Source organism: Esox lucius, chromosome 25 (genome assembly GCF_011004845.1).
Source record: "Esox lucius isolate fEsoLuc1 chromosome 25, fEsoLuc1.pri, whole genome shotgun sequence".
Classification (NCBI taxonomy): domain Eukaryota; kingdom Metazoa; phylum Chordata; class Actinopteri; order Esociformes; family Esocidae; genus Esox; species Esox lucius.
In genome coordinates, this window is record NC_047593.1 from 1,908,417 (window position 1) to 1,932,550 (window position 24,134).

Sequence of the window (24,134 nt, forward strand, 5' to 3'; positions counted from 1 at the left end):
CAAATTACAGTGTGCCAGAAGCTGTGAGGCGTGTCAAGGTGTTGTCTGGCATATTGTATCTGGGCTTTTTTGTAGCATTGGCGCAGTAAAGGCTTCTTTCTCGACCATGCAGCAAATTTTTGTTCAAGTATCGTCGTATTGTGCTCCTTGAAACAACCATTTGAAAATATTTTAAATCCTTTTCCATCTTTATAAAGTTCCATAACCTTGTTACGCAGGTCTTTTGACAGTTCTTTTCTGCTCCCCCCGCACCCCAGTATCTAGCCTGCTCAGTGCATCCACGTGAGAGCTAACAAACCCATTGACTTTTTACACACAGACACTAATTGCAATTTAAAAAGCCATAGGTATGGGAAATTCACCTTTAATTGCCATTTTCACCTGTGTGACAAGGCCAAACATTCAAGGGTATGCAAACTTATGAGCACAACTGTACTTATAGGTGCATTACTGGCACCAGGCAAAAAAAATACAAAAGGGCACTTTTTGTTCATTGTAATTACTATAGCCAGCCATAGAACACCACATGGGCATGATCAATGCAATTCATTCCAGATCTTTTTTTATGAACAGACCACTACAGAGGAAGTGGATTTGACTGCAAAATTCATATCTGCTCATTCTGGACCATGTTGAGATTTTGTGTTTTTATAAAACATATGCATTATTGCTAACATTAGTTATTAGTACTCTTAAGTATAGTTTGTATATACAGTTACAATTATTAGTATTAAATTCTTGTGCTATGGTGAAATGCCCCTTTAAGATATGAATGTTGGACAATCCGCTAGCGAACATGTCATTCCTGTCATCATGTAATTTTTTTTGAAATTTTCAAGTATTCAATGTGCATGTTATTCCTTATTCCCTCAAGAACCTGTTGCTACCTTGAACTATTTAAGCTCCCTATAAGAACCCCTCAACTAACCAAAGGTAAAAATACAAACCATACACTCGCAGTGGTTTCATCAGGATCTCCACGCTTCCTCATGTCAACACTAATTCCTCAAATTGTTATATATTTCTATTTATGATGTTAAATCACTTAATAATCCTCAATCCATCAGATTTTTTTCGCCGTAATGAAACACATAAATTACTTTTCTTTGCCATCTGTCATTTTCTCACTCATTATTTTGTAATAAAAATAAAACTTTCAGACAATAAACCTCCAAAGAAACAAAAAAAAGAGTGGCTTCACATTTTGAATGGAGATTAGTGCACCAACATATAATCTTAAATCCTGAGAAAGTCCAGGAAAATGTTAATACAATTAATCCCAAAAAATTCTCCTTCATTGTAAAGCCCTGGAATTTGGGTATTTTGTTGAAGAGTATTTTCTGAAGAGTATTATTTATTATTAATGATTCATTTAAATCTGTCCCTCAGTGAAATCTGGATGAAACTATTCCTAATATTTTCGAAGTGAATGGTTAACAACAAATAGTAAATCTAAAGTGTAAAAGCAGGTGAGCTGGTTATACTCTTTAAGGCAATGTTGTGGTGTTTTCTGGTGTAAGTCATAGTGGGTAGAAAATAACACATTAACCATGATCCAGCCAACTGGCTAGACATTTTTCTTTTTGTAAGCTTGCATTGCATTGTCACGCCCTTTAGCACACAGCAACCTTACACTTCCCCCATAACAGGAGGATTTATGGCTAATTTAAAATGAAATTCTCAACCCAATTATGGTTACTGTTACTTTAACCCAACTATGGACACTATTACTGTATTGGACACTTGCTATTGAAGTGTTTTAATTTGATCATGTTGTCTTAATGGCAACTTAATAGCAATTTTCAAATTAGGTGAAATCAAGCTTAATTATTTTTTATTTCACCTTGTAACATTTAAAAATGCACAGAATTAGTGGAATTACCAATTTATGTTAATCTAGTTCAGCATTACCTTGTACATAGAGCTAATACCATAGGAATGATTTTTTTCATTTTGTCTAACACCTGTACTTTGCAAAATAAACAAACAATCCATGCTTAAACCAAATTACAATCCCACACATTGTGACAAACGTAAATTCAAACCATTTGGTGCACACTAAAAATACCCTTAACCTCAATACGTTTTTTCTGAAATTACGAGCGTTAAACTTTCCACTATACTATCTTGGTATATCTCCTTAGTGATATTTAAAAACAAATCTTAACAAATCGGTACTATTCAAAATATTATAAAATTATCTCCCTATGGTTTACATCTATGCATTTAACTGTATTGTCTGTGTTTGTCCTTGCAACTTTGCTGATTTAATTTTTTAATTATATCTGAGGATTTACAGCTGTCCAATATTACCTTCTTACAGCTGAGCGTGGGAAGGTAGCATAGAGGGGTGGACCTTGGCCCATGTGTCCCATGTTTGTACTTACCCCAGACCACAAAGGCTGGGCCTGTCTGAAGGGAGGTCCACAGACAGGGGCAGAGGTCATGCTCATAGACCTAGTATGCATGGTTGGAGGTGGAGCATGATAGTAACCTCCGCTGACACTGGAGATGTCTAATGACACCTTTTGCTTCCATTCTTCTGGAGGCTCCGGAAGAGATCGCCGGTTGGCGGCAGCATTCACATTGGTGGCAATGGACTGCGAGACATTTTGAAATCGGAAGGCATCATCCACTAGGCCAAGTGGACTCCGAGAGGCAGCCTCCCAAGGGCTGGGGGGCTTGAGGACAGCTTTTTCCTGCCAGGAGGTCTGCCTTCCCAATGAGGGCTGGAACACAGGGGTGGTCACATGGGACATAGATAACTGGGAGGGCTTCGGTCGGTGTAAGGACAGAGAGAAACTTCTGCCAAGTCCCTGGAAGAAAAATACATTAGTACTTGATTGATGTGATAATTACATGAAGGCTACTGTAACCCTTGTGTAAACCAAACAACCTTTTTAAGATGGAAGAGGTGACATTTTCATAGTATATTGAAGAGGTTGCAGATCAGATTTAGAAGCATTAGTGGAGACATTACTTTCAGTCTTGTTTTTCATAAATGCCAACTGTATTGTATAGCGTTTCTCCGACTTTTATGTTCTTGGGATTGGAAAAGCAAGGCCTTATTCCTTTTGGGACTGCTAGATGAACACATGTAGTAGGAATTGGCACAACATTAGGGTATGCATAAGGATTCAGAGGGGAAATGTGTTTACTAGTAGCTTGTGCAACAAGACAGTATGTCCTCCTACAGTTCCAAATACAGGACTGGGAATGTGGAAACTGAAGAAGTCTGGTCAGCCAAAGATGGGTGAGATCCCACTTTTGAAACTGGGACAAACTACAGTGTGATGAATGAAGAAGGTAACAGAGAAACAACACAAGAATATCTTGACATTTATTAATCAGGAGGAACACTGTGATGGTAAATGGAATGAAGTTACGTCTCAGATTGTGGGGTCCAGTGCCTAATGCCGATTGCGGTGCAGTGGTCTGCGCTGTCCATTTTATATATACATTTTATATATACATTGAAAATTATGCTAGATGGTTTATATATAACATCTCCCTGATTACGGCTGATTTACTCAGAGAACAAATCAAATCAATTGTATTTTATAAAGTTATTTTAACATCAGCAGTTGTCACAAAGTGCTTATTTACACTCACCTAAAGGATTATTAGGAATACCATACTAATACTGTGTTTGACCCCCTTTCGCCTTCAGAACTGCCTTAATTCTACGCTGCATTAATTCAACAAGGTGCTGAAAGCATTCTTTAGAAATGTTGGCCCATATTTATAGGATAGCATCTTGCAGTTGATGGAGATTTGTGGGATGCACATCCAGGGCACGAAGCTCCCGTTCCACCACATCCCAAAGATGCTCTATTGTGTTGAGATCTGGTGACTGTGGGGGCCATTTCAGTACAGTGAACTCATTGTCATGTTCAAGAAACCAATTTGAAATGATTCAAGCTTTGTGACATGGTGCATTATCCTGCTGGAAGTAGCCATCAGAGGATGGGTACATGGTGGTCATAAAGGGATGGACATGGTCAGAAAGTAGTGCTCAAGTAGGCCGTGGCATTTAAACTATGCCCAATTGGCACTAAGGGGCCTAAAGTGTGCCAAGAAAACATCCCCCACAACATTACACCACCACCACCAGCCTGCACAGTGGTAACAAGGCATGATGGATCCATGTTCTCATTCTGTTTACACAAAATTCTGACTCTACCATCAACAGAAATCAAGACTCATCAGACCAGGCAACATTCTTCCAGTCTTCAACTGTCCAAATTTGGTGAGCTTGTGCAAATTGATGAGATGAGTGGTACCCGGTGGGGTTTTCTGCTGTTGTAGCCCATCCGCCTCAAGGTTGTGCGTGTTGTGGCTTCACAAATGCTTTGCTGCATACCTCGGTTGTAACGAGTGGTTATTTCAGTCAAAGTTGCTCTTCTATCAGCTTGAACAGTCGGCCCATTCTCCTCTGACTTCTAGCATCAACAAGGCATTTTCGCCCACAGGACTGCCGCATACTGGATGTTTTTCCCTTTTCACACCATTCTTTGTAAACCCTAGAAATGGTTGTGCGTGAAAATCCCAGTAACTGAGCAGATTGTGAAATACTCAGACCGGCCCGTCTGGCACCAACAACCATGCCACGCTCAAAATTGCTTAAATCACCTTTCTTTCCCATTCTGACATTCAGTTTGGAGTTCAGGAGATTGTTTTGACCAGGACCACACCCCTAAATGCATTGATGCAACTGCCATATGATTGGTTGATTAGATAATTTGCATTAATGAGAAATTGAACAGGTGTTCCTAATAATCCTTTAGGTGAGTGTATGTACCCAGCCTAAAACCTCAAAGAGCAAGCAACAAAAATGTATTGATGCACAGTGGCTAATAGAGTCTGTATTTAAAATATACATCTCCGGAAAAAAGACCACTGCAACTTTTTCTTTCCTTTCCAAAACAGTTTAAAAGGAAAGTTTTGAGTGAGGAACAGATGCGTTCAATTTGCAGTGGTCTCTAATTTTTAACCCTTCTGTTCCTCACTCAAAACTTTACTTTTTGACTGTAACTTCTACAGAACTAACAGGTAAACAGTAAAACTGTTGCGTTTATCCTGCTTATGTCATGCCAACAATAACAATAACACACATTTACCAATAATACCATTGCAACTTTTTCGTTCCTTTCCACAAAAGTTGGAAAGAAAGGTTTTGAGTGAGGAACAAAAGGGTTAAAATTAAGAGACCACTGCAAATTGAAAGGTTCCGTTCCTCACTAAAAACTTTCCTTTTCAACTATTTTGGAAAGGAAAGAAAAAGGTGCCGTGGTCTCTTAATTTTTTCTCATACACAAACATGCAGACATTCATTCAAAAATGCCTATACAAAATATTTTTTTCATTGATAAAATATATACCAAATGTATTTTTGAAATCTGAAATTGAAAAAAAAGGTTTATCACTAATGTTACAACAAACTACTAATGTGGCAATATCTACACTGGAGGTTTGCTGCCATCATCTGGCATAAGCCATGGAAAATATCTGTCAGAGAATATTTTCTCCCATGAAAGGGCGGGCTATCCCCTTTCAAATTCTTGAAATGGACACAGGCCAATTCTACTCAACTGTCTTATGTTCATCAGGCTGGGTGTCTGTAAAAGCACTTTGTAACAACTGCTTGTGTAAAAAGGTCTTTATAAAACAAATTGGATTGATTGAAATTTGATCACTGTCAATTCCATTTATCCAGGATCATTATTTTTTGACAATGCTGTGACCATTGTTGTCTAGCAATATACCAAAGTTTAAATATTCACAGCAGCGGATAGCTCTTTAACTTGAAAAATACAATATTGATTTTCTGTGTTCATGTTCTTAAGAAAACCAAGTGTAATATAACCCTAAAATACATGCTTAAGTAAGACCAATGACTTAAATACATTATTAGCACATCCCTTTATTTAAAAACATTCAGGAGTTTGACAGGTGTTACTCCTATTGGGTCTCTGCTTAGCAAACTATCGGGTCTCTACAGAGCAAACTTTTTAAAGGGGGATAGCATCTTTTAAAGATGGTGAGTCTGAGCTATATTTGGAAAGGGTAAGCCTGATGCATAGCAGGTGGCCATGCAAACTTGTTTTGAACCTTGTTTTGAAGTTGTTAAATCTGTTGAGTGGACCAAACACAATGCCTAAAATGGTACTTGAAAACATAAAACTTACCTAAGCATCTTAAATAGGTGGAAAGTAAAGAAATGTGTTTAATTTGGAACAACGCATTAACAAGCACCATGCATATAGTTCATTTTTGTTTTATTAACATGTATTTTTTTACTAGGTACTGCTTAAGATATGTATTTATGGAGCTGTAATTAAATAGAAGAGGTAATAACATTTTTACAAAGTACCGTAATTAAAGTGTGATGCATTCATCGAAAAAGGATGCAAGAATACATGCAGCAGTATGCAAAGTAAAGACATTTGAAACAAACAGGGAAAGGTAAAGAATATATTTAATAGCAAGATTGCGAAGAGTACACAAAGTGCAATATACAATGAAACACATGACAGAGGAAACATTTATGTTACAAAGGACAGAGAAGATCAAATCTGATTTTAAATTAAAGAATGATTGTAAAATTGTTTCAGTTGCTGTAACCTAAATTTGAATTCTATTTTTAGGTGTAAAGATGAATATGCTGACAGAACGCTTTTGGTTACTGGCCATAATTGACGAAAAAATACCTGCCAACATTAAAAATATGTTTTTGGGGCTTTTGAAACACAACCATTAGCAAAAGCTTTGATAAGTATAACCCCCTTAAATATAGTTTGGAATGAGACTGAAGGAATTGTAAGAGGTCTGCATCCAAATATAGAAGTCCCGAGTATCTTGTTATCTTTTTTAATAATAATCATCATTAAAGTATGAATAAAACCCTCCAGTGAACTAGACATTTTCTCTCTCAGCTGGGCACACAACTGATCACATTTTCCTGAGAATACACAACACAATGTTTCCCTAGGTGGACCAAAATTAGAACCAAGGAGAGGACTCTTCTAGAATTCTGTCTTTTATGCCAAATGTAAAAACCCTTTCCCCTGCTAGTATCTGTATCTTATGGAAACTATAGCAGTTACCTAAATAAATAAATTGCTAAACTGTTCATCACTATCTAGCCAAATTAGGTAGCTAGTTTTATTGGTATTAGCTGTGGCTAACATTAGCATAACTAACAGCTTAATTAACACTGCTTACAATAATCTATTTTTCTCAATACACTGTTATTATTTCAGGAAACATGCCACATATCTAATTTTATTAATTTTATTAGATATGAGGCTACTTTTATTAGATATGAGGCATGTTAATAAGTTTTTAAAGGTGAAAGTTGAATTGAGGCATTAATCTAAGCAAAAGAGGTAGTTCAAGGAAGGGTGGCAGTGTGGCCAGTAAAAAGTATTTTAATGCTAACATTTTCTGTATCAAATCTCTGGTAGTCTGAAAAATAGTTTCAGTAAGATAAAGACCAATTTTTTTTCAAGTTTTAATCAACCGTCAATCACGTTTATTTGGAGGTTTATTATTATTATTATTTAGGAACAGAGTGAAAATACATCAATGGCAAAGGTGCACATAGATGAAAGAATTCAGATATGAAATCTTCATTATACAACTAGCCAGATATAGTACTATATGCCAATAAATCATTTTTTTTTATCTTCAAATCTCCATCCTGAAGCTACAAAGAGATCATATTTGCTGTGCTACTTCAGAAACAGAAGGCGTGAAGAGCAACGTATTGTCTATTACAGCAAACTTTGTACCCCAAGTACTTAGGGTACATAACTTTTTATGCATGTACGCTATTGATTTCATTTGTTGACTTGTAATACATATTACGTATTACGTAGAGACCTCATTTGCTATCAAGTTTCAGAGTTCTTTTTTGGAATTTGTCTTTTCAGTTTGTAGATTTTATAAACATCTAAATAGGGCAGTGTCCATACGGAAATCTAATAAACATTAAAACACTTAACATATATTTTAAAACCAATAAGAGACCACTGCACCTTTTTCTTTCCTTTCCAAAAAAGTCGAAAAGGAAGTTTTTGAGTGAGGAACGTTCAAATTGCAGTGGTCACTTAATTTTAACCCTTCTTTTAGACTTTTTTGGAAAGGAAAGAAAAAGGTGATTTTTTGTGGAGCTGTATATGTTAATTACATATTTAAATCTGACATGAAAATGGCAAATTCTTGCATATTTTGACACATATGTACATGTGTTGATCAAACCAAATATATGTTTACAAGATATTTGCTCACATAAGAAAAAAGTTACATCCATATATTGCCATATATTACATTTCCGTATAGGTGGGTTGAGACTAATATTGCAGGACGACATGCCTCCACGGTTTGTTTGTTACCTCTTGTTTTTTAGCAGAAAATTTAGGCCGAGGTGCCATTGGAATGGTACCTCTAGCGAGAAATTCAGCATCAAAAGGTACAGAAGAAAAAGATAAAGAGTTGACACTGAGATATGGCTGATGTAGTGTGTTTGTTGGTATAGAGCAGTGGCTGCTTGGAGCGTAGGGGGCTTTGTTGAGGCTGTCATGCACAGCAGGTGAATCAGCAGCCTTCAATTGAAGTTGCTTGCTAACTGGGAGTGCTTGAGATGACTGTGTCGGTTGAGCATGGATTTTGTATGGGACACTTACCGATACAGTAGGCTTAGCAGGAGCTATTGGCTTAGTTTGTTGATTGGCTGAGGGAAGATCATGTGTGGAGTAAGGAGTTGTGACAGGAGCTGGTTTAGGGTTAACAATTGGGGCAGGTCTAGGGCTTGAGGGTGGGTATAACTCAGGGGTTAGGATAGGGGACCTTTTGGGTTGAGGGCTACAGGCTTCAGCCTCAGTGGCTTCATTATATGTAAAAAGTGATGAGTCCAGCTGATATGGATGGTGTTTCATGACATCTAGGGAATCCAGGTGTTTAGGGAGGGGCACTTTTGCTTGGGCCTTGGTCTTTGGCTTGGGTTTTGGACTTGTTGAAGGTGGCTGCTTAGCTGCTGTTGGGGGGTAGAAATGTGCATGAAGGGGATTATATGATAGAGGAGGTGGGGCTCGGACATTAGGTGAGTATCTCCAAGTCCCTGGAAGGGAGACGGTGGGGGAAGAAGATTTTGCTTTGTTGGCCTGAACAGTTTCGGCATCCACCACAAACTTCTCCATACGGGTCTGCCTCTTAGCAAAGAGTTCGGCACCTCTTCCCTTCAGAGTTGGACCATCTCCAGACAGACTAACATGTCCCTCAGACATATGACCCATTGGAGAAGTTGGTGTTGCCTTAGCTGCATGGTTGTATGAGTTTCCTCGTTGAGGAGGGCAAGATGCCACCGAAGCATTTGGTGACTTATTCTGTGAGACTGTGGGTTGGTGAGTTGCTGTGTAAGTTGGGTTCAGAGCCTGAATACTCACTGGGGACCGTGGTGGCTGCGGACTCCAGCTATTCATAGTTGGTTTAAGTTGAGAGGCTGAAGTTGTGTTGGCTGGTGTCCAGGTGTTAATGGGTGGCTGTGGTCGTGCTTGGGGTGGTTCCTTGGGATACAGCATTTGTGAATGCCAGTCTTGTTGTTGAAAGTACTGATGAGAAAGCCCCACTGGACTTTGGGAAGATGCCGGGATTGGACTCTTTGCTGGGTGAAATTGCGCATTCGAAGAACTCTCCTTCAACCATGGTGGACATGCTAGATTAATGTTAGGTTTTGGGGCAACAGGTGGGGGATTCTTGTGCTTGATGGTGCGAGGTTGCATGAAGTTGCATGCTTCAGCACCAAGACTAAAATAATCTTCTTCTTCCCCTGACTCAATGTATGATTTTCTTTCCCCTTTGTTTTGAATGTAGGTGTTGGACTGCTGAGCAGAGCCCATGACTGTTCTATTAGCACCTCTTCTTTTTGAGTCGGGTAGGATGCCAGTTTTGATAGCTGGAACAGATATGCGCTCGTCACGTGAAGCAATAATATCTCCAGTTGGGGACCAAACCTGCGGAACTGTGTGAATAGGGACCGGTACCTTGAATTTGAGTTCGTGATGCCTCACTGTGCTAGTTACACCACTAAGAGGGGAATATGGGACTGGCCCTCTGTTTTGGAATCCCAAAAAGGGCTTAGCGGTTCTGTTGGGCACTAGAGGCTTTGATATTGCATTAGCCTGGTGGTTGGGCAAATTGTTTATCATTTCAGCATATTCCTGCATCTCCTGTTGATGGTTTTCTTGGTACCTCAGATGTTGATCCATGTGATCAGGCCCTTCACTGGATTGAATTTGATTAGATTGTACATACGACTTGTACGTTTCTGCATCAACAGGCTCTACCATACCTTCAGCAGGTAAGCCTTTGCGTTTCATCTCTTCTTGCTCTAAAGCAATCTCATCCATCCTCTGCCGGCGCTGGGCAAACATTGCAACACCTTTCCCTTTGGTCTCTGGCAGTTGATCCATCTCTTTCAAATGTTGAGATATGGTTGGTATTCCGAGATTATCCCAGTTTAAATTGACGTCTCGGTTTTTGACATTCACTGAGTAGTCTTCTTGAAGTTCTGAATAGTCACTTGCAGCATAAGGAAACCTGGCTGTTTGCCCGTCTTCACTGATTACTTCTTCGTCACTTTTATTGTCAAACTGTTGCTGACCCGTCCCGTAGCTGATAAGTGTATACTTCTTAACCCTCTGCCGCCGCTTCTTGAACATCAAGACGCCTCGGTTTCTGGGATTTGGTGCATCGGTCAACAGAAGAGCAATGCGTTTACATTTAGACTTAGCTTCCTTCACCTGTCTTTCTGATTGACTCTCGTTGTGGCTAGGTCCTGGCAGAGAGAAATAAGAAAACAGACAAAAAGATAGATTTTATTAAGGTTTTCAAAGAGCAGGTCATATGTGAATGTAATATGAGGTATCGTGCCCCACAAAGAAATGTTTGTATTCATATTTCTGGCTTCCTAAGAGGCTCACCAAACCAAGTCTTATACTTGGGATGTCTAGATCCAACCCAGGTACATTTACACATACCAAGAACCAGACTGTGGTTGGTTAGTATTTGGGATATGGATAGCATTCCTTCAAATGTTTTCTGTTACTGAGCAAATGTCTCCTGAGTGGGGTGGAACAAATAGGCTACTTAAGCATGATCTAGGACTATAAGAGTACTACAAACAAAACCAGTGGAGGAAATCCAGAAGCTTTGTAGAGTAGAAATTGCTTTGGAGTTAAACTGGGTTCCCTTTTTTGGAGCTACACCTACCAAAATGAGACCAAAATCAAACTTGTTATGTCTGAATACCAATCAATATGTCAGGTGAAAACAAGGTAACCCATAATACCATTCCTATGTGGAAGCAAGGTGGTCGCAGCATAATGTTATGGGGATGTTTCTCTGTGGCATGGACTGGAAGAATGCTTAAGATTCAGGGAAGGATTAGCAGAGAAAAATATAGAGAGGTCTTTGAAGAAAACCTGGTACAGAGCACACAGGACCTCAGAATGGGGCAAAGATTTATCTTTCACGACCTAAACCACACAGCCAAGACAATTTTGGATTGGCTTTGGGACAAGTCGGTGCAGGTCCTTGATAGGCCCAGCTAAAGCCCAGTCTTGAACTCCATTGAAGATCTGTGAGACCTGATGATTGCAGTTAAACACATTTTACGAGTATCTAGAAGAACAAAAGGTAGAAACTGACCATATCCAGGTATGCCAAGCTGGTATCGATATACCCAAAAAGACCCAAGAAGTTGTGATTGATGCCAAAAGCGCTTCAACAAAATACTGAATAAAGTTTTGTATACTTATGTTCATGAGATAGTTTAAGTGTCAATATTGAATATTTAAGTGTTTTTGCTTTGGGCTTATGTGTGTAGATTGATAAATGTGATCAGTTATAAGAGAGGACCATAACAAAACAAAATGTTGAGAGATTGAAGTCTGAATGCTCTCTGAATTTATAATGGCTTCTTTTTATACCCCTTATATTAACCAAACATTTAAATAAATAATTTGTTGGTGCCTGCTAATTTTAGCAGGTAGCCATCGCTCATTCACTGGCAGATGTTTAACTTTTGAGAGAGGTAAATAATTTATATTCTAACATCTATATTATGCCAGAAATAATGCCAAGTAGAAACATACATATTATTGAAAAGTATGATAAAGCTCAAATATTTGAAGCTGCCTGTATTTGTACTTGTCTGGGGAGTTGACAGGAGGGAGTGTGAATTCAACTCCATGTTGGCAAGAGATAAAAACAATAATGTAAATTTTCACAGATCAAAAATGTGTAGTATTATTTTGTATTTCATGGATTCTCATAAAAGTGTGGTAAGTGTATTTGCATTTTACTGTTTTAGTTACCTGCTACTCTGTCAGGAGCAGCCCTGGGAGAATTGTGTATGAATTGCTTGACATATACTAGGGATTTCCTCACATTCCTTTTACAGCACAGTGTTAATGGACTTTGGGTCTTTGGGTCATTGAAATGAAAAACAGGGTCTCCGTGTATTCTTTCTCTACATCAGGTATTGCCTAGATGGCACCAAAGAGCAAACAATATAGTCAGTGAGAGTCAAAGAGAGATTGACAAACAATAGTTCTGCATAAAAACCTGCAGTGACAAATTACAGATAACAGAGGAAAGAAAATTTTTAACAACTTGGAAATATATACTTATTATTGGAATGTAAGAAAGCATGGCTGTGTGTCTGCAAACTTTGGGAGTAGTTTGCAAAGCTAAATGAACTCTTAGCAAAGCTGTTATTCAGAGCTATAGGATACAGCTAATTTTAAAGGAAATTGACTATCAAGTTTAACTTTTTACATGGTGGAAACAGAAACAGAAGATTTAGAGAACCCATTACTGTTTTAGGAGACTTTGAAAATGGACAGTAAAATCAATGAAATAGTAAGATGAACAGTATTCTCTACATGTTGCAAGGCAATAACTCAATTGATTATATTCTGTTTTGAGAAGTATACTTTATCTTGCAACATATTTTGATGAGTTTTGAGTGTTTGAAATACAGCAGTCATAACACATGAAAAAACAATAAGGACACACATTTGTCAAGCATATCCGCAAATACAAATACAATCACATCTGATAAGGCCCTAAAGGTGTTTAGCTGCCGGGAACCAGTTACAGTTGTATTAATAAATTTCAGAACCGCTTTTAACAGCAACTTGAACAGTGAGCCCACAAGGGATGGCACGTCATTACCTCCCTCAGGGAACAATGGTTATGGACAGAATCCAAGTTCCATTTCGGCCACTTATGCACACAATGGGGCAGAATGCTGACATGAGAGTCACTCTGAAACCCCCAGAGTGAACGTGTGAGAGAAATAGAGCAGTGTACACCGCCATCTGCTGGCATGATTCCACTACAAATAGCCAGTCGCTCAAAAATTCACACTAATCCCATCAACATCCAATAGAGGAAACTAACTTAAACATTTTGTGACATGCATGATTACTTTTAATGTGTAAGGCTACTGATGCTTAGTGTTTTATTCTGCTGTCTCTTCCTGGCAGTCATAAGCAGATCCTTTGAGATGACAGAAATTCCTTGCTTTTGTCTTTCAAATTAACTCATGACTAGATGGCTTCACTGTCGCAGTTCTTGGACTTGGGGTTTGTGACACCGCCAAATATGTGAAAGCGGCCAGCCAAAGTTGGATAGTTGGCATATGGATTATGGATTGCAGCATCATGAATTTCTCGGAAACATGGCTTAACAGCAACATACCCGACAACGTAACTGAGCTAGAAGGGCGCAATATCTACAGGGCTGATCAAACGGCAGAGGAGTCCGGTAAGACCAGAGCATGTGGACTGTGCATTTATGTATACAACTCATGGTGCACAAACACTAACTTAACCAGAGGTCACTGCTCAACCAATCAGGAGTACCTGATGATTAGGTGCAGGCCTCTTTACTTGCCTCGGGAGTTTACATGTATTGTTGTTATTAGAGTCTACATACCCCCGGACACTAATGCTAAACTAGCTATGAAAGAACTGCAGGCTGCCATTAGCAACAGCAGACGGAACACGGAATGGTGTTTTTGTGTTTGCAGGAGATTTCAACCATTCAAATTTTATAGCTGTTTTTGCCAAACCAAACCCCACCAGAGGAAACAATAGACTAGACCACGTGTATCCAAACATTACACATGTGGCTTATAAAGCCATTCCCCTCCCCCCTGGGCAGTCTGATCACCTTTCACTGTTCCTACTCCCCAAGAATTTACCACTCATTAAACGTGTGAAACCATCAGTGAGGACAATCAAAGTGTGGCCAGAGGGGTCAGACTCATTTCTACAGCACCAGTTTCAACACATATTACATCAGTTTATTTGTGACTCAAGCCAACCTTGACTCTCATATGGACATTGAAACATATGCTTCCTCTGTTCTCAATGACATCAACATCTGCATCAACAATGACACCACCCATAAACTAATAAAGACCTTCACCAACCAGAAGCTGTGGATGAGGAGAGAGGTCAGCCCACGGCACATAACGTTTGTACCCCAGCACTAATCCCCCCTCCCTGAATGCATGACATCAATGGATGAATGTGCAATACGCCCAGATGAATGATGGAGTTTTGGTTAAACTTGAATGAACCTACTAATGAAATACAATATTTCCATGACCATTCAACAATTTCATTAGGCTATTATTGAAACATAAAACAACCAATATTGGCTACTTGACAATTCAACATATATATCACACTTTGTTGGTTTTCAATAGGAGATTCAGCTTCTTGTGTAGGCAAATTTGTCAAATGTAAATCAAAATGCAAATCTAAAAATCCTTTCACCTTTTTGCTTATTTTACTGAAGATAAAATTCTACAACTGTATTACGCTAAATAATAATTCATAAAATGAAATACCAACAATCACCAATTATCAATTCAGCAAATGTATTACACGTTACTGTTTTTCATCAATACAATCGACAAATGACTTTTCTATATTTTCATGTAGGCTACTGTATATCATTATTTGAAACGGCATTCATGTTGTTTACACAATTTTTCAGTTGTTACATGTACGTGTCTACCTTGGGAACATCATTGCTGTTATCCCTGCATTTCAATTGCCCATACCGCATTGCACCTTCAATTTGCACATTTATACATCCCATTTATAACATACACTCACCTAAAGGATTATTAGGAACCCCTGTTAAATTTCTCATTAATGCAATTATCTAATCAACCAATCACATGGCAGTTGTTTCAATGAATTTAGGGGTGTGGTCCTGGTCAAGACAATCTCCAGAACTCCAAACTGAATGTCAGAATGGGAAAGAAAGGTGATTTAAGCAATTTTGAGCGTGGCATGGTTGTTGGTGCCAGACGGGCCGGTCTAAGTATTTCACAATCTGCTCAGTTACTGGGATTTTCACGCACTAGGGTTTACAAAGAATGGTGTGAAAAGGGAAAAACATCCAGTATGCGGCAGTCCTGTGGGCGAAAATGCCTTGTTGATGCTAGAGGTCCGACTGATTCAAGCTGATAGAAGAGCAACTTTGACTGAAATAACCACTCGTTACAACCGAGCTATGCAGCAAAGCATTTGTGAAGCCACAACACGCACAACCTTAAGGCGGATGGGCTACAACAGCAGAAGACCCCACCGGGTACCACTCAACTCCACTAAAAATAGGAAAAATAGGCTACAATTTGCACGAGCTCACCAAAATTGGACAGTTGAAGACTGGAAGAATGTTGCCTGGTCTGATGAGTCTTGATTTTTGTTGAGACATTCTGATGGTAGAGTCAGAATTTGGCGTAAACAGAATGAGAATATGGATCCATCATGCCTTGTTACCACTGTGCAGGCTGGTGGTGGTGGTGTAATGGTGTGGGGGATGTGTTCTTGGCACACTTTAGGCCCCTTAGTGCCAATTAGGCATTGTTTAAATGCCATGGCCTACCTGAGCATTGTTTCTGACCATGTCCATCCCATTATGACCATCATGTACCCATCCTCTGATGGCTACTTCCAGCAGGATAATGCACCATGTCACAAAGCTCGAATCATTTCCAATTGGTTTCTTGAACATGACAATAAGTTCACTGTACTGAAATGGCCCCCACAGTCACCAGATCTCAACCCAATAGAGCATCTTTGGGATGTGGTGGAATGGGAGCTTCGTGCCCTGGATGTGCTTCCCACAAATCTCCATCAACTGCAAGATGCTATCCTATCAATATGGGCCAACATTTCTAAAGAATGCTTTCAGCACTCTTGTTGAATCAATGCCACGTAGAATTAAAGCAGTTCTGAAGGCGAAAGGGGGTTAAAAACATAATTAGTATGGTGTTCCTAATAATCCTTTCGGTGAGTGTACATTGTTCTTAATTGTTTCACTTGTAAAAAAATTTTTCACTCTTCTATTTGCACTTCTGGTTAGATACTTTTTCTATTTTATTGTACTCTACTCCTACTGTTCAAAGACAACAAAAGTTGAATATAACCGAATCATATATTTTGCAGGAGTTGTGAATGACTTCTTAAGCCGCAACTGTCAGTCCACTACTGGCAGTTGTTCTATATAGCCTTCAGAACATGGAACGTGTAAAAAAAAATTCTGGATTGTTAAATGTTTAATCATAGTTAGCTAAACTAACCAGCGGCCTCATGTTTTGCATTGGCCCTCAGTTTGAAACTACGGAAATATGTATGCCTTTGTTGTCTTTGCTAGCCACTGCTTAGATGCTGGCTGTAGCAAACTAGCAAAGCAACCTTGGCAACAAAGTTGGACAAGAGATTGTTAGAATAGTCATTTAATAACCTTCATATGTTAATGGTTACTTCTGGTTAGGTGAGAAATCTTTTTTATTTCTCCAAGCAAGGCATGTAAATTATAATCCCTATGTGGGTAATTATTCTATCTATCAATTTGGTTATATTTGTTTTGTCAACCTGCCACATCCATGTTATAGAGTTCTACATTGCGTTGAGGAGGTACTCTGATTAGCACACACAATGTGTTATTTGAAAAATATTTAAAGAGTATAGCACTGAGCCGAGTATGTGAAAGCGGATGCGTGAGCCGTTATGTGCATGTGTGAGCAATTTTCTGGAAAAACAAGGCATATAAGCAGCCCTTATTAAAATCTAATTGTGGCAGCACAAACAATTATTACACTGCCTTTTTTTTTTTACTGACAGCCAAATCAGCCAATCGAGTACTCTGCATTCTGCATTGTGCCAAATGAGATGTCAGGTTTTCAGTAACTTTCTCAAATCATGGATGATGAAAATACATAATAGCATCATATTCGCAATTGGCTCAGCCCAGCCAGCAACCGGCTTTGTCAGCATTAAAGCACCCTGCTCCCACTGCTGGTTTGCTGCTGAAGCTAAGCAGGGTTTGTGTTTGGATGAAAGGATCTGATGCTGCTGGAAATGGAGTTGGTGGCCAGTAAGGGGCACTCATCACAATAGCCAAAGCCATTGTCATGTGTAAAGGGCTGTATTTTGAAATGGAGAGTTAATTGAATTGCATGCTGAAGTAATTCTGGACAAGAGTGTCAGCTAAATAATGAAAATAGCAAATGTACTATTGTGTTTCAAAACAGACAACAGTTTTTCCAATGACATTACAAGTGTTATGTAATTGACACCTTAACATTTTGAAATATTGTTTGGACTCATTATTGCATTCTTCCACGTTCATACGTGGATACCTAAAGAGAAACATATGCCATTTAATCCTAAATAGAATTCAAATTCACCCATATGCTGTAAGAATGAATTATATGAATGTAAGAAACAATTCATATCAGATTCTTGGCCTACGAAGAATATTTAAGCACAAGGGTGGGGGGCCTCAACAGAGTTTGATTTGGTGGATGCTCTCATGCCATTAAGGTTCAAGGTAATTTATTGTTGTATAAGGATAACACATGTTTGAGCAAATAAACAAAGTACAAAAAAGCATGTAAAGACAAAAGTACTACAGAGAGGCCTGTTGGAGACAACATTATCATTTATTAACATCAAAGAGTAATAAAAATCTGGAACATTATTATAATATTTCAATTCCATAATGATGTTTTAACTCTAGGTAGCTTATCACCATGATTTACTGAAACACGGTACAAAGAACCAGTGGCGTCGGACCAGGGGGAAAGGGTTTATAATAATATAGGGACCTAACGTGTAAAGGGGCCCTAGACATTTTTTGAATCTTGAATAAAGAGGGGAGGGGCCCTCCGAGACCGCCTAATTACAGGGCCCAGAATTTTGTGCTACACCTCCGCAAAGAACAATTATGTAAATAATTGTCCAGAACAAAACAAGATATCAAGTTACTAATAATCTCATTCCCAGACACTCCCGCCTAATTTGAAGGTCTGGTGGACCGTTGATACAAACTTCTGTAGCCTACAAGAATACGACAAGAAAATGACAAAGTTTCTCTAGGACCTCACCCATGTGTTTCTTGTACGCTCCTGTTTATATTCCCCCTGCATTACTTTTGAAAATGAACATATCACAAGACATTTTTGATGCAGGAACTTGTATATCTTGTTATCATCCTCAAAATTATTAATAAAGTTGGCAGTGTTGTCGTTAGCTAGCAAAGTAAGACAAAAATGGCAAGCAATGCTACTGTTAATGTAGCTAGTTCATATGGTGCACACAACAGAATTCTACTGTAGTTAGATAGCTTACTTTATATTGCTTCTAAAATCAATCTGGTAAAATGAAAATGATGACAAAGTGTTTAGCCAATAGCTAATTACTTTCCCTCTATAGAGATGGCATAATAATGCAAGCCTCAGTAATGCAATACCTCAAAATCATCAGCACTCATTCAGTGTGCAATGAGTGAAATGCATCTCTGTGCAATTGTGCAAATGCAAGATGTGATACTGGTTCTTTTTGCATTTCATCAAACACGATCTGTGTTTGTTAAGGCTTAGCCTGGCCAATATTGATAAAAGTCAACTTGTCCAATAGGTATTTACACATTTATCTAAACATTGATATTGTGTAAGCCTACATGAGATCATATTATTAGTGGAAATGAAATGATATAGTGCATTCTTAACTGCATAATACCTAGATAAGTAAAATCAATAAAAGAGCGAGATCTGGCAATTCCAGTATTGAATTAACATCATTAGTAAGTACAACTTCTGTCATATTTTTTATACAGTACTGGTTCACTCCCAAAATCAACTTCCAGGTAATAATGTTAAAGCGTTGCTGACTGATTCAGGAAGATCATACCCCTCAACAATGGGACTACATTGCAGTTCCCTAGGAGGTACTAACAAAATATTAAAACTCAATTAAAGTATTTATAAAAGTACAATTATATATCTAAATCCTACTTACAGTAACAACATGAAATAACATTATGGCAAATCATTCTTATCAGGTAAGTGCAAAATACATACACATATATACATACACATGTACAGTATATCTGGCTGTTGTCTTCAAAGATGTGCTATCATCACCAGCAGTGGAGTTGAATGACCTAGAGTACAATGAAATACAAAACGGTTATTTGCTGAATGTAAAATTCTCAAACTTTTTTTTAACATTCCATTGCTAAGGGCTGTATCCAGGCTCTGCATTTCATCATGCATAAGAACAACCCTTAAGAATGGTATATTTTCCATGTACCACACCTCCCCATTACCTATTGTTTATCTATGAACTGGGTGGTTTGGATCATTAATTCTAATTTGCTGACAGCTGTTGTATGTTGAGCAAATAAGGCACAAGACAGTTTGGAATACCTTGGCTCTCAAAATGAATCACCCCCCCCCATGGAATTTTCCACATTTTGTTGTTTCAATGTGAAATCAAAAAGGATTTGATAATTAGTTTTTGCCACTGATGAACACAAAAACATTTGATCAGTGTCCAATGTCAAAAGTCTTAAAGTCTAATATCTAGGCTCTAAATTCTGTGAGTGCAAAGTTAATACACGCACTTGTTTTAAGAGACATTTTGCAAGAATCATTTAGTATTTTGAAATAATTATGGAAAATTATTTGATATTACAATTTAAGTGTCTTTAGTGTTCCTGGGAAGGTGTTCTGGGACCGTCCCACCAGGAGGAGACCCCGGGGAAGACCTAGGACACGTTGGAGGGACTATGTCTCCCGGCTGGCCTGGGAATGCCTCGGTGTCCCCCCGGAAGAGCTGGAGGAAGTGTCTAGATAGAGGGAAGTCTGGGCATCTCTGCTTAGACTGCTGCCCCCGTGACCCGGTCCCGGATAAGCGGAAGAAAAAGATGATGATGATGTCTTTAGTGTAATTTAGGGCAGATTCCACAAAATGCAGACTTTATAAAATATGGGGAAATGTTTTAAATTTTTAAGGAATTTATTTTTAGCATAGCTTTTGGTTGCATGGCTTGTGGGTGTCTTACAGCAAAACTAAACACATCCACATGTTCCACAGACTTTTTTGATTCGAATAGATTTGATTCAAATGCAAGTTGTAGCTGCAAACATTTGGTCATGGCGATTGTCTATGTGACAAGACAACCACTACTGAAGACTAAGAACATATTCGGCCATGTATATCTGAGTGGAAAATGGTGAGTTCCAAAATGTTCCCCTGGATCTCCCCTTTCACTTGATGTAGTGTCACAAATGTTGATATTTAAAGACGTTAGTCTGACCCCTTAAAGCACCCCACCTCCTCAAAAAGACAGTCAAACATGCATTACTATAATGGTTCACATTGCCTGGTTCATAAAATGTTGCTGATCACAGGAAAAGAATAATGGTGCAGCTTGCACAAACAAAACACAATCGAGTGAAACAATGAAAAGACAAAATTCAATCACACTCACTCGTTTGGGTTAAAGGACACTTTTGTGAAGCACCGGGCTATTGTTTCAGTATGCAGTGTCCCCAGTTCAGCCATGGAAGACTCCTTTAGAGTTTGGCAGCCTCCCAGACTAGTGCCCTTCATGTATGGATACTAATTATTTGAGAATTTGAATTCAATGCCTTTGAAATTTTATTGTATCCTACATCTGATTGGTGCTTTTGAATAAGCTAATGCTTTGAATGTTCCTTTGTCTTTATGGTTTAATTTTTGTCAGGAATTGCACTAACCAACTGTGGGACTTCCCACAGTTGTATTTAACATTAAATCATGGGAAACACCATAGTTGCACACAAGATAACTCCATGCATATTTCTTTTTCAGTTTGACATTATGGACATTTTGGATTCAATGGCAAAACCCCCTCAATAAATTAATTTTGATTTAAAGTTAAATCTAATATCTAGGGTCTGTATCCACGTTTAGGGTTTGCTGCTGCTTAAAACCATCTGTTAGCCATGGTATATTGGCCATTTATCCAAAATCCCTTGTGCCTTATTAGTTGGATACACAACAACAGTAGTGCACCAGTGGTATTGGATTTTTAAGAAAACTCACCAGCAGTGCAACCAGTGAAGGAGGATTGCTAATGGACAGCAGTGGAGGCTGGAGAAAGTTTTCTTTGACCTGATGGTGCATCTTCAATCATCTTCAATAGTGCAAGCTTATACATTTCTTAAAACTTTAGGGAAAGCATTCTCAAAATTGGTAGTTTACACCCACAATTAGGGTACATCCTGTGTAGTAATATCAATATAATTACAAGTACATCAATATCAAATAAGGGAATATTCATACAAGTATAGTCAAGATCATTTGGAGTTCTGTTTATTTCATAACAATAATGTAAAATTCCTAACACTCACTAACATAGTTGGCTACAACAGAGAAGCAAAACCAAAAAAATACAGAGTACCTTTCTGTTGTTGTCAATTCTCCTGCTCAGCTTCTTCCCGTCACTTCTGCTTGCCATATTGGTGTACTCTGCAACTTTTTACATATTATCCTCATGTAATCCTCTGCAAAGCTACTGACTGTAAGATTTTTTTTTTCTCCCTGCATCAAGTCAGCAGGTGTCACAGCTACCAAATACGTCCTTGATTTATTTTTCATTATGATAATGGCCCACCTGTACATGCCAAAATCTGCAGGCTCTCATTAAAGAAGTATATTAGAAAATGTATATATATATACTACCACTTTGCACCATGATGGTTAATGTCACTTATGCCTAGAACTGGACATGTTTATGGGTATTTTCTATATGTTAATGGCCTTCACAGTTTCCTAGAAATCCTCTGTGTGTTTACATTTTCTAGTCATCATTTTGCTTTTCCTTTCAGCTCAGTCTCTCCATTCCAATCTTGAGGGGTCCACTGAGCAGTCAGTGAATTAGAGCTACACAAGAAATACCTCTATCCCATTTTTGGGAAACTATGACAGTTGAAATTGTCTGAATCCTATTAATGTAAATCATAAAACATTGGTAATAAAAAAAATTTATGAATGGCTTGTAAATACTTTTTCTGTCATTGTGAAACTGCCAGTGTTCCAGGCTGATTTCATGATGGCATTTTTTATAGCTGAGACTTTAGTTGGCGTATTTTACTGACAAAAGAATAACAAAGTCTAATTCTAAAGAATAACAAAGTATAATTATAAAAACAAAGATTTGAAATTTACTATTGTAATTTCAAAAAATATTTATCAAAATATATATGACCCTATTAAAAAAGTTCCTGTTTAATCAACATAATACAAGAAGACTAATAAATACAGTATTTAAAACAAAGTATGTTCTTGCATGACATCTATTCCCAGTTCATCTGAAGAAGGTCAACTTTCAGTAAAGTTGGACCTCTACATATCATGTGTTTTAATTTCAACATAACCAGGTCAGGACCTGCAGCATCTGCAACTGTGTACTGTTATTTTTAGGTCCACAACATTATTAGAATAATCCAAAATGCCAGACTCACTTTAAAGCTAATTTTGGGGGTTCTATGAGTCAAGAAAAGTGAGAAGCTAATTTTCCATTACACAGTCAAAGCTAGTGGGCTAGTGGTTTGAAAATGGATCGGGTGTCAAGCCAGGAGGACACATGTTGGTGTCTGTCAAACTGACTTCTGTCAGGCTCATCAGTGGCATGGTCATATTTTATTCTTATCCTACCAGGCTATTACATGCAAAGGATAGTCACCATGTATTCACAACTCCCTGCACACATGCCCTTAAACCAAATGAAATGCATTACAGCATATTTTTCTTTATTAAATTATTTAGTTTTCAGTACAACACTACTTTGTAGAAGCAGTTGCATCAGTTTGTTTTTAATACACAGCCCATGATTTAACTCACACTAAGTCACCTACATTTTCATACGCCTAACTTTTCTTGTTTAGAAATATAAGCCAGAAAATGACCACATAGCTTTGAGTTGAAAAGATTTAGAGTGGTACTCAACCTACAGTAAATCCATGAGGGAGTGAGGGGGAGAAGAAGTGTGGCTACTTACGTGTGCGCCTTGCCCTGTGTCTGCTGGGACTGGGGATATCTCTCTCAGACGCCGAGTCCCACTCTGCCTGCTCAGCACCCTGCTCTGAAATTCCAAAGGAGACATAAGCAGGAGGCGCTTCACTGTGCCCTCCTTCCTCCGGAGACTCAACACACCCATTCCCCCTGGCCTCGGTCCCAAAGCCCAGCCTCCTGTCGTTCCCGCTGGGTTTCTCGTGGGTCGGAGCTTGGGTCATCTCACCCTGGCCAATGGAGGAAGAGGAAGTAGACCGCTGTCTTGATATTTGGCCTGAGTTTGGGTCAGGGCCTTGTGGGGACTTTGAGAGGGAAGGTAAATGTGTGCTTGTGTAAGACTCCATAGATTCCCCAGGATAGACATTACCTGGCTCCTGTGACAAGTTATCTATCTCCTCACTCCTGCAGGGTCTCAGTTCCCTAACCGCGCTAGTTTGTTCTGGGCTGCTGTTGGAGGGTGGTGTCTGATGCTTTACCATAACTCTCTGAGCATATAAGTCAGGGTGATCTACAGAATGGGGGTAATCAACATGTGTTATATGTGAGGACCAGGAGTCTATAGGGACTGTATCAGTGGTCCTTTCTTCATAATATGATCCGTCCATGGACTCTGAGAGGTAAAGTTCATCAGAGGAGTGACGGGACTCAGAGCCTGACCAAGCATCTATGACAGAGCTCTCCTGGTTCTCTGCCTCT

At 38.7% G+C, this 24,134-nt stretch overlaps 1 protein-coding gene across 2 annotated transcripts; it reads right to left on the reverse strand.

Moving 5' to 3' along the window:
* Positions 1-365: 365 nt before the first annotated feature.
* synpo2b (synaptopodin 2b) lies at positions 366-23,759 on the reverse strand. Of its 2 annotated transcripts, XM_034291266.1 has the most exons (5): positions 23,425-23,759; positions 21,826-21,899; positions 21,468-21,536; positions 19,471-19,539; positions 10,759-10,837 (listed from the first exon to the last, which is right to left on the reverse strand). In XM_034291266.1, the coding sequence occupies exons 1-4, from the start codon at positions 23,657-23,659 to the stop codon at positions 19,516-19,518; spliced, it is 402 nt and encodes a 133-aa protein (XP_034147157.1). In that variant the 5' UTR covers positions 23,660-23,759; the 3' UTR covers positions 10,759-10,837; positions 19,471-19,515. The 2 variants fall into 2 exon arrangements, with proteins under 2 accessions (XP_010900272.3, XP_034147157.1); XM_010901970.4 differs by lacking the exons at positions 19,471-19,539; positions 21,468-21,536; positions 21,826-21,899 and adding an exon at positions 366-2,816 and having other exon boundaries at positions 8,688-10,837; positions 23,425-23,674.
* Between the last annotated feature and the right edge of the window lie 375 nt (positions 23,760-24,134).

What these genes read in the sequence shown, in the direction of transcription:
- synpo2b (XM_010901970.4), bottom strand. Translation starts at nt 23,659, where the DNA reads ATGACCCAAGCTCCGACCCACGAGAAACCCAGCGGGAACGACAGGAGG. An exon ending in ACACAGGGCAAGGCGCACAC is followed by an intron (nt 10,838 to 23,424) that starts GTAAGTAGCCAC and finishes TCTCTCTGCCAG; the next exon opens with GACCTAGCCACAACGAGAGT. An exon ending in CTGCTAAGCCTACTGTATCG is followed by an intron (nt 2,817 to 8,687) that starts GTAAGTGTCCCA and finishes TTTTTCTTCCAG; the next exon opens with GGACTTGGCAGAAGTTTCTC.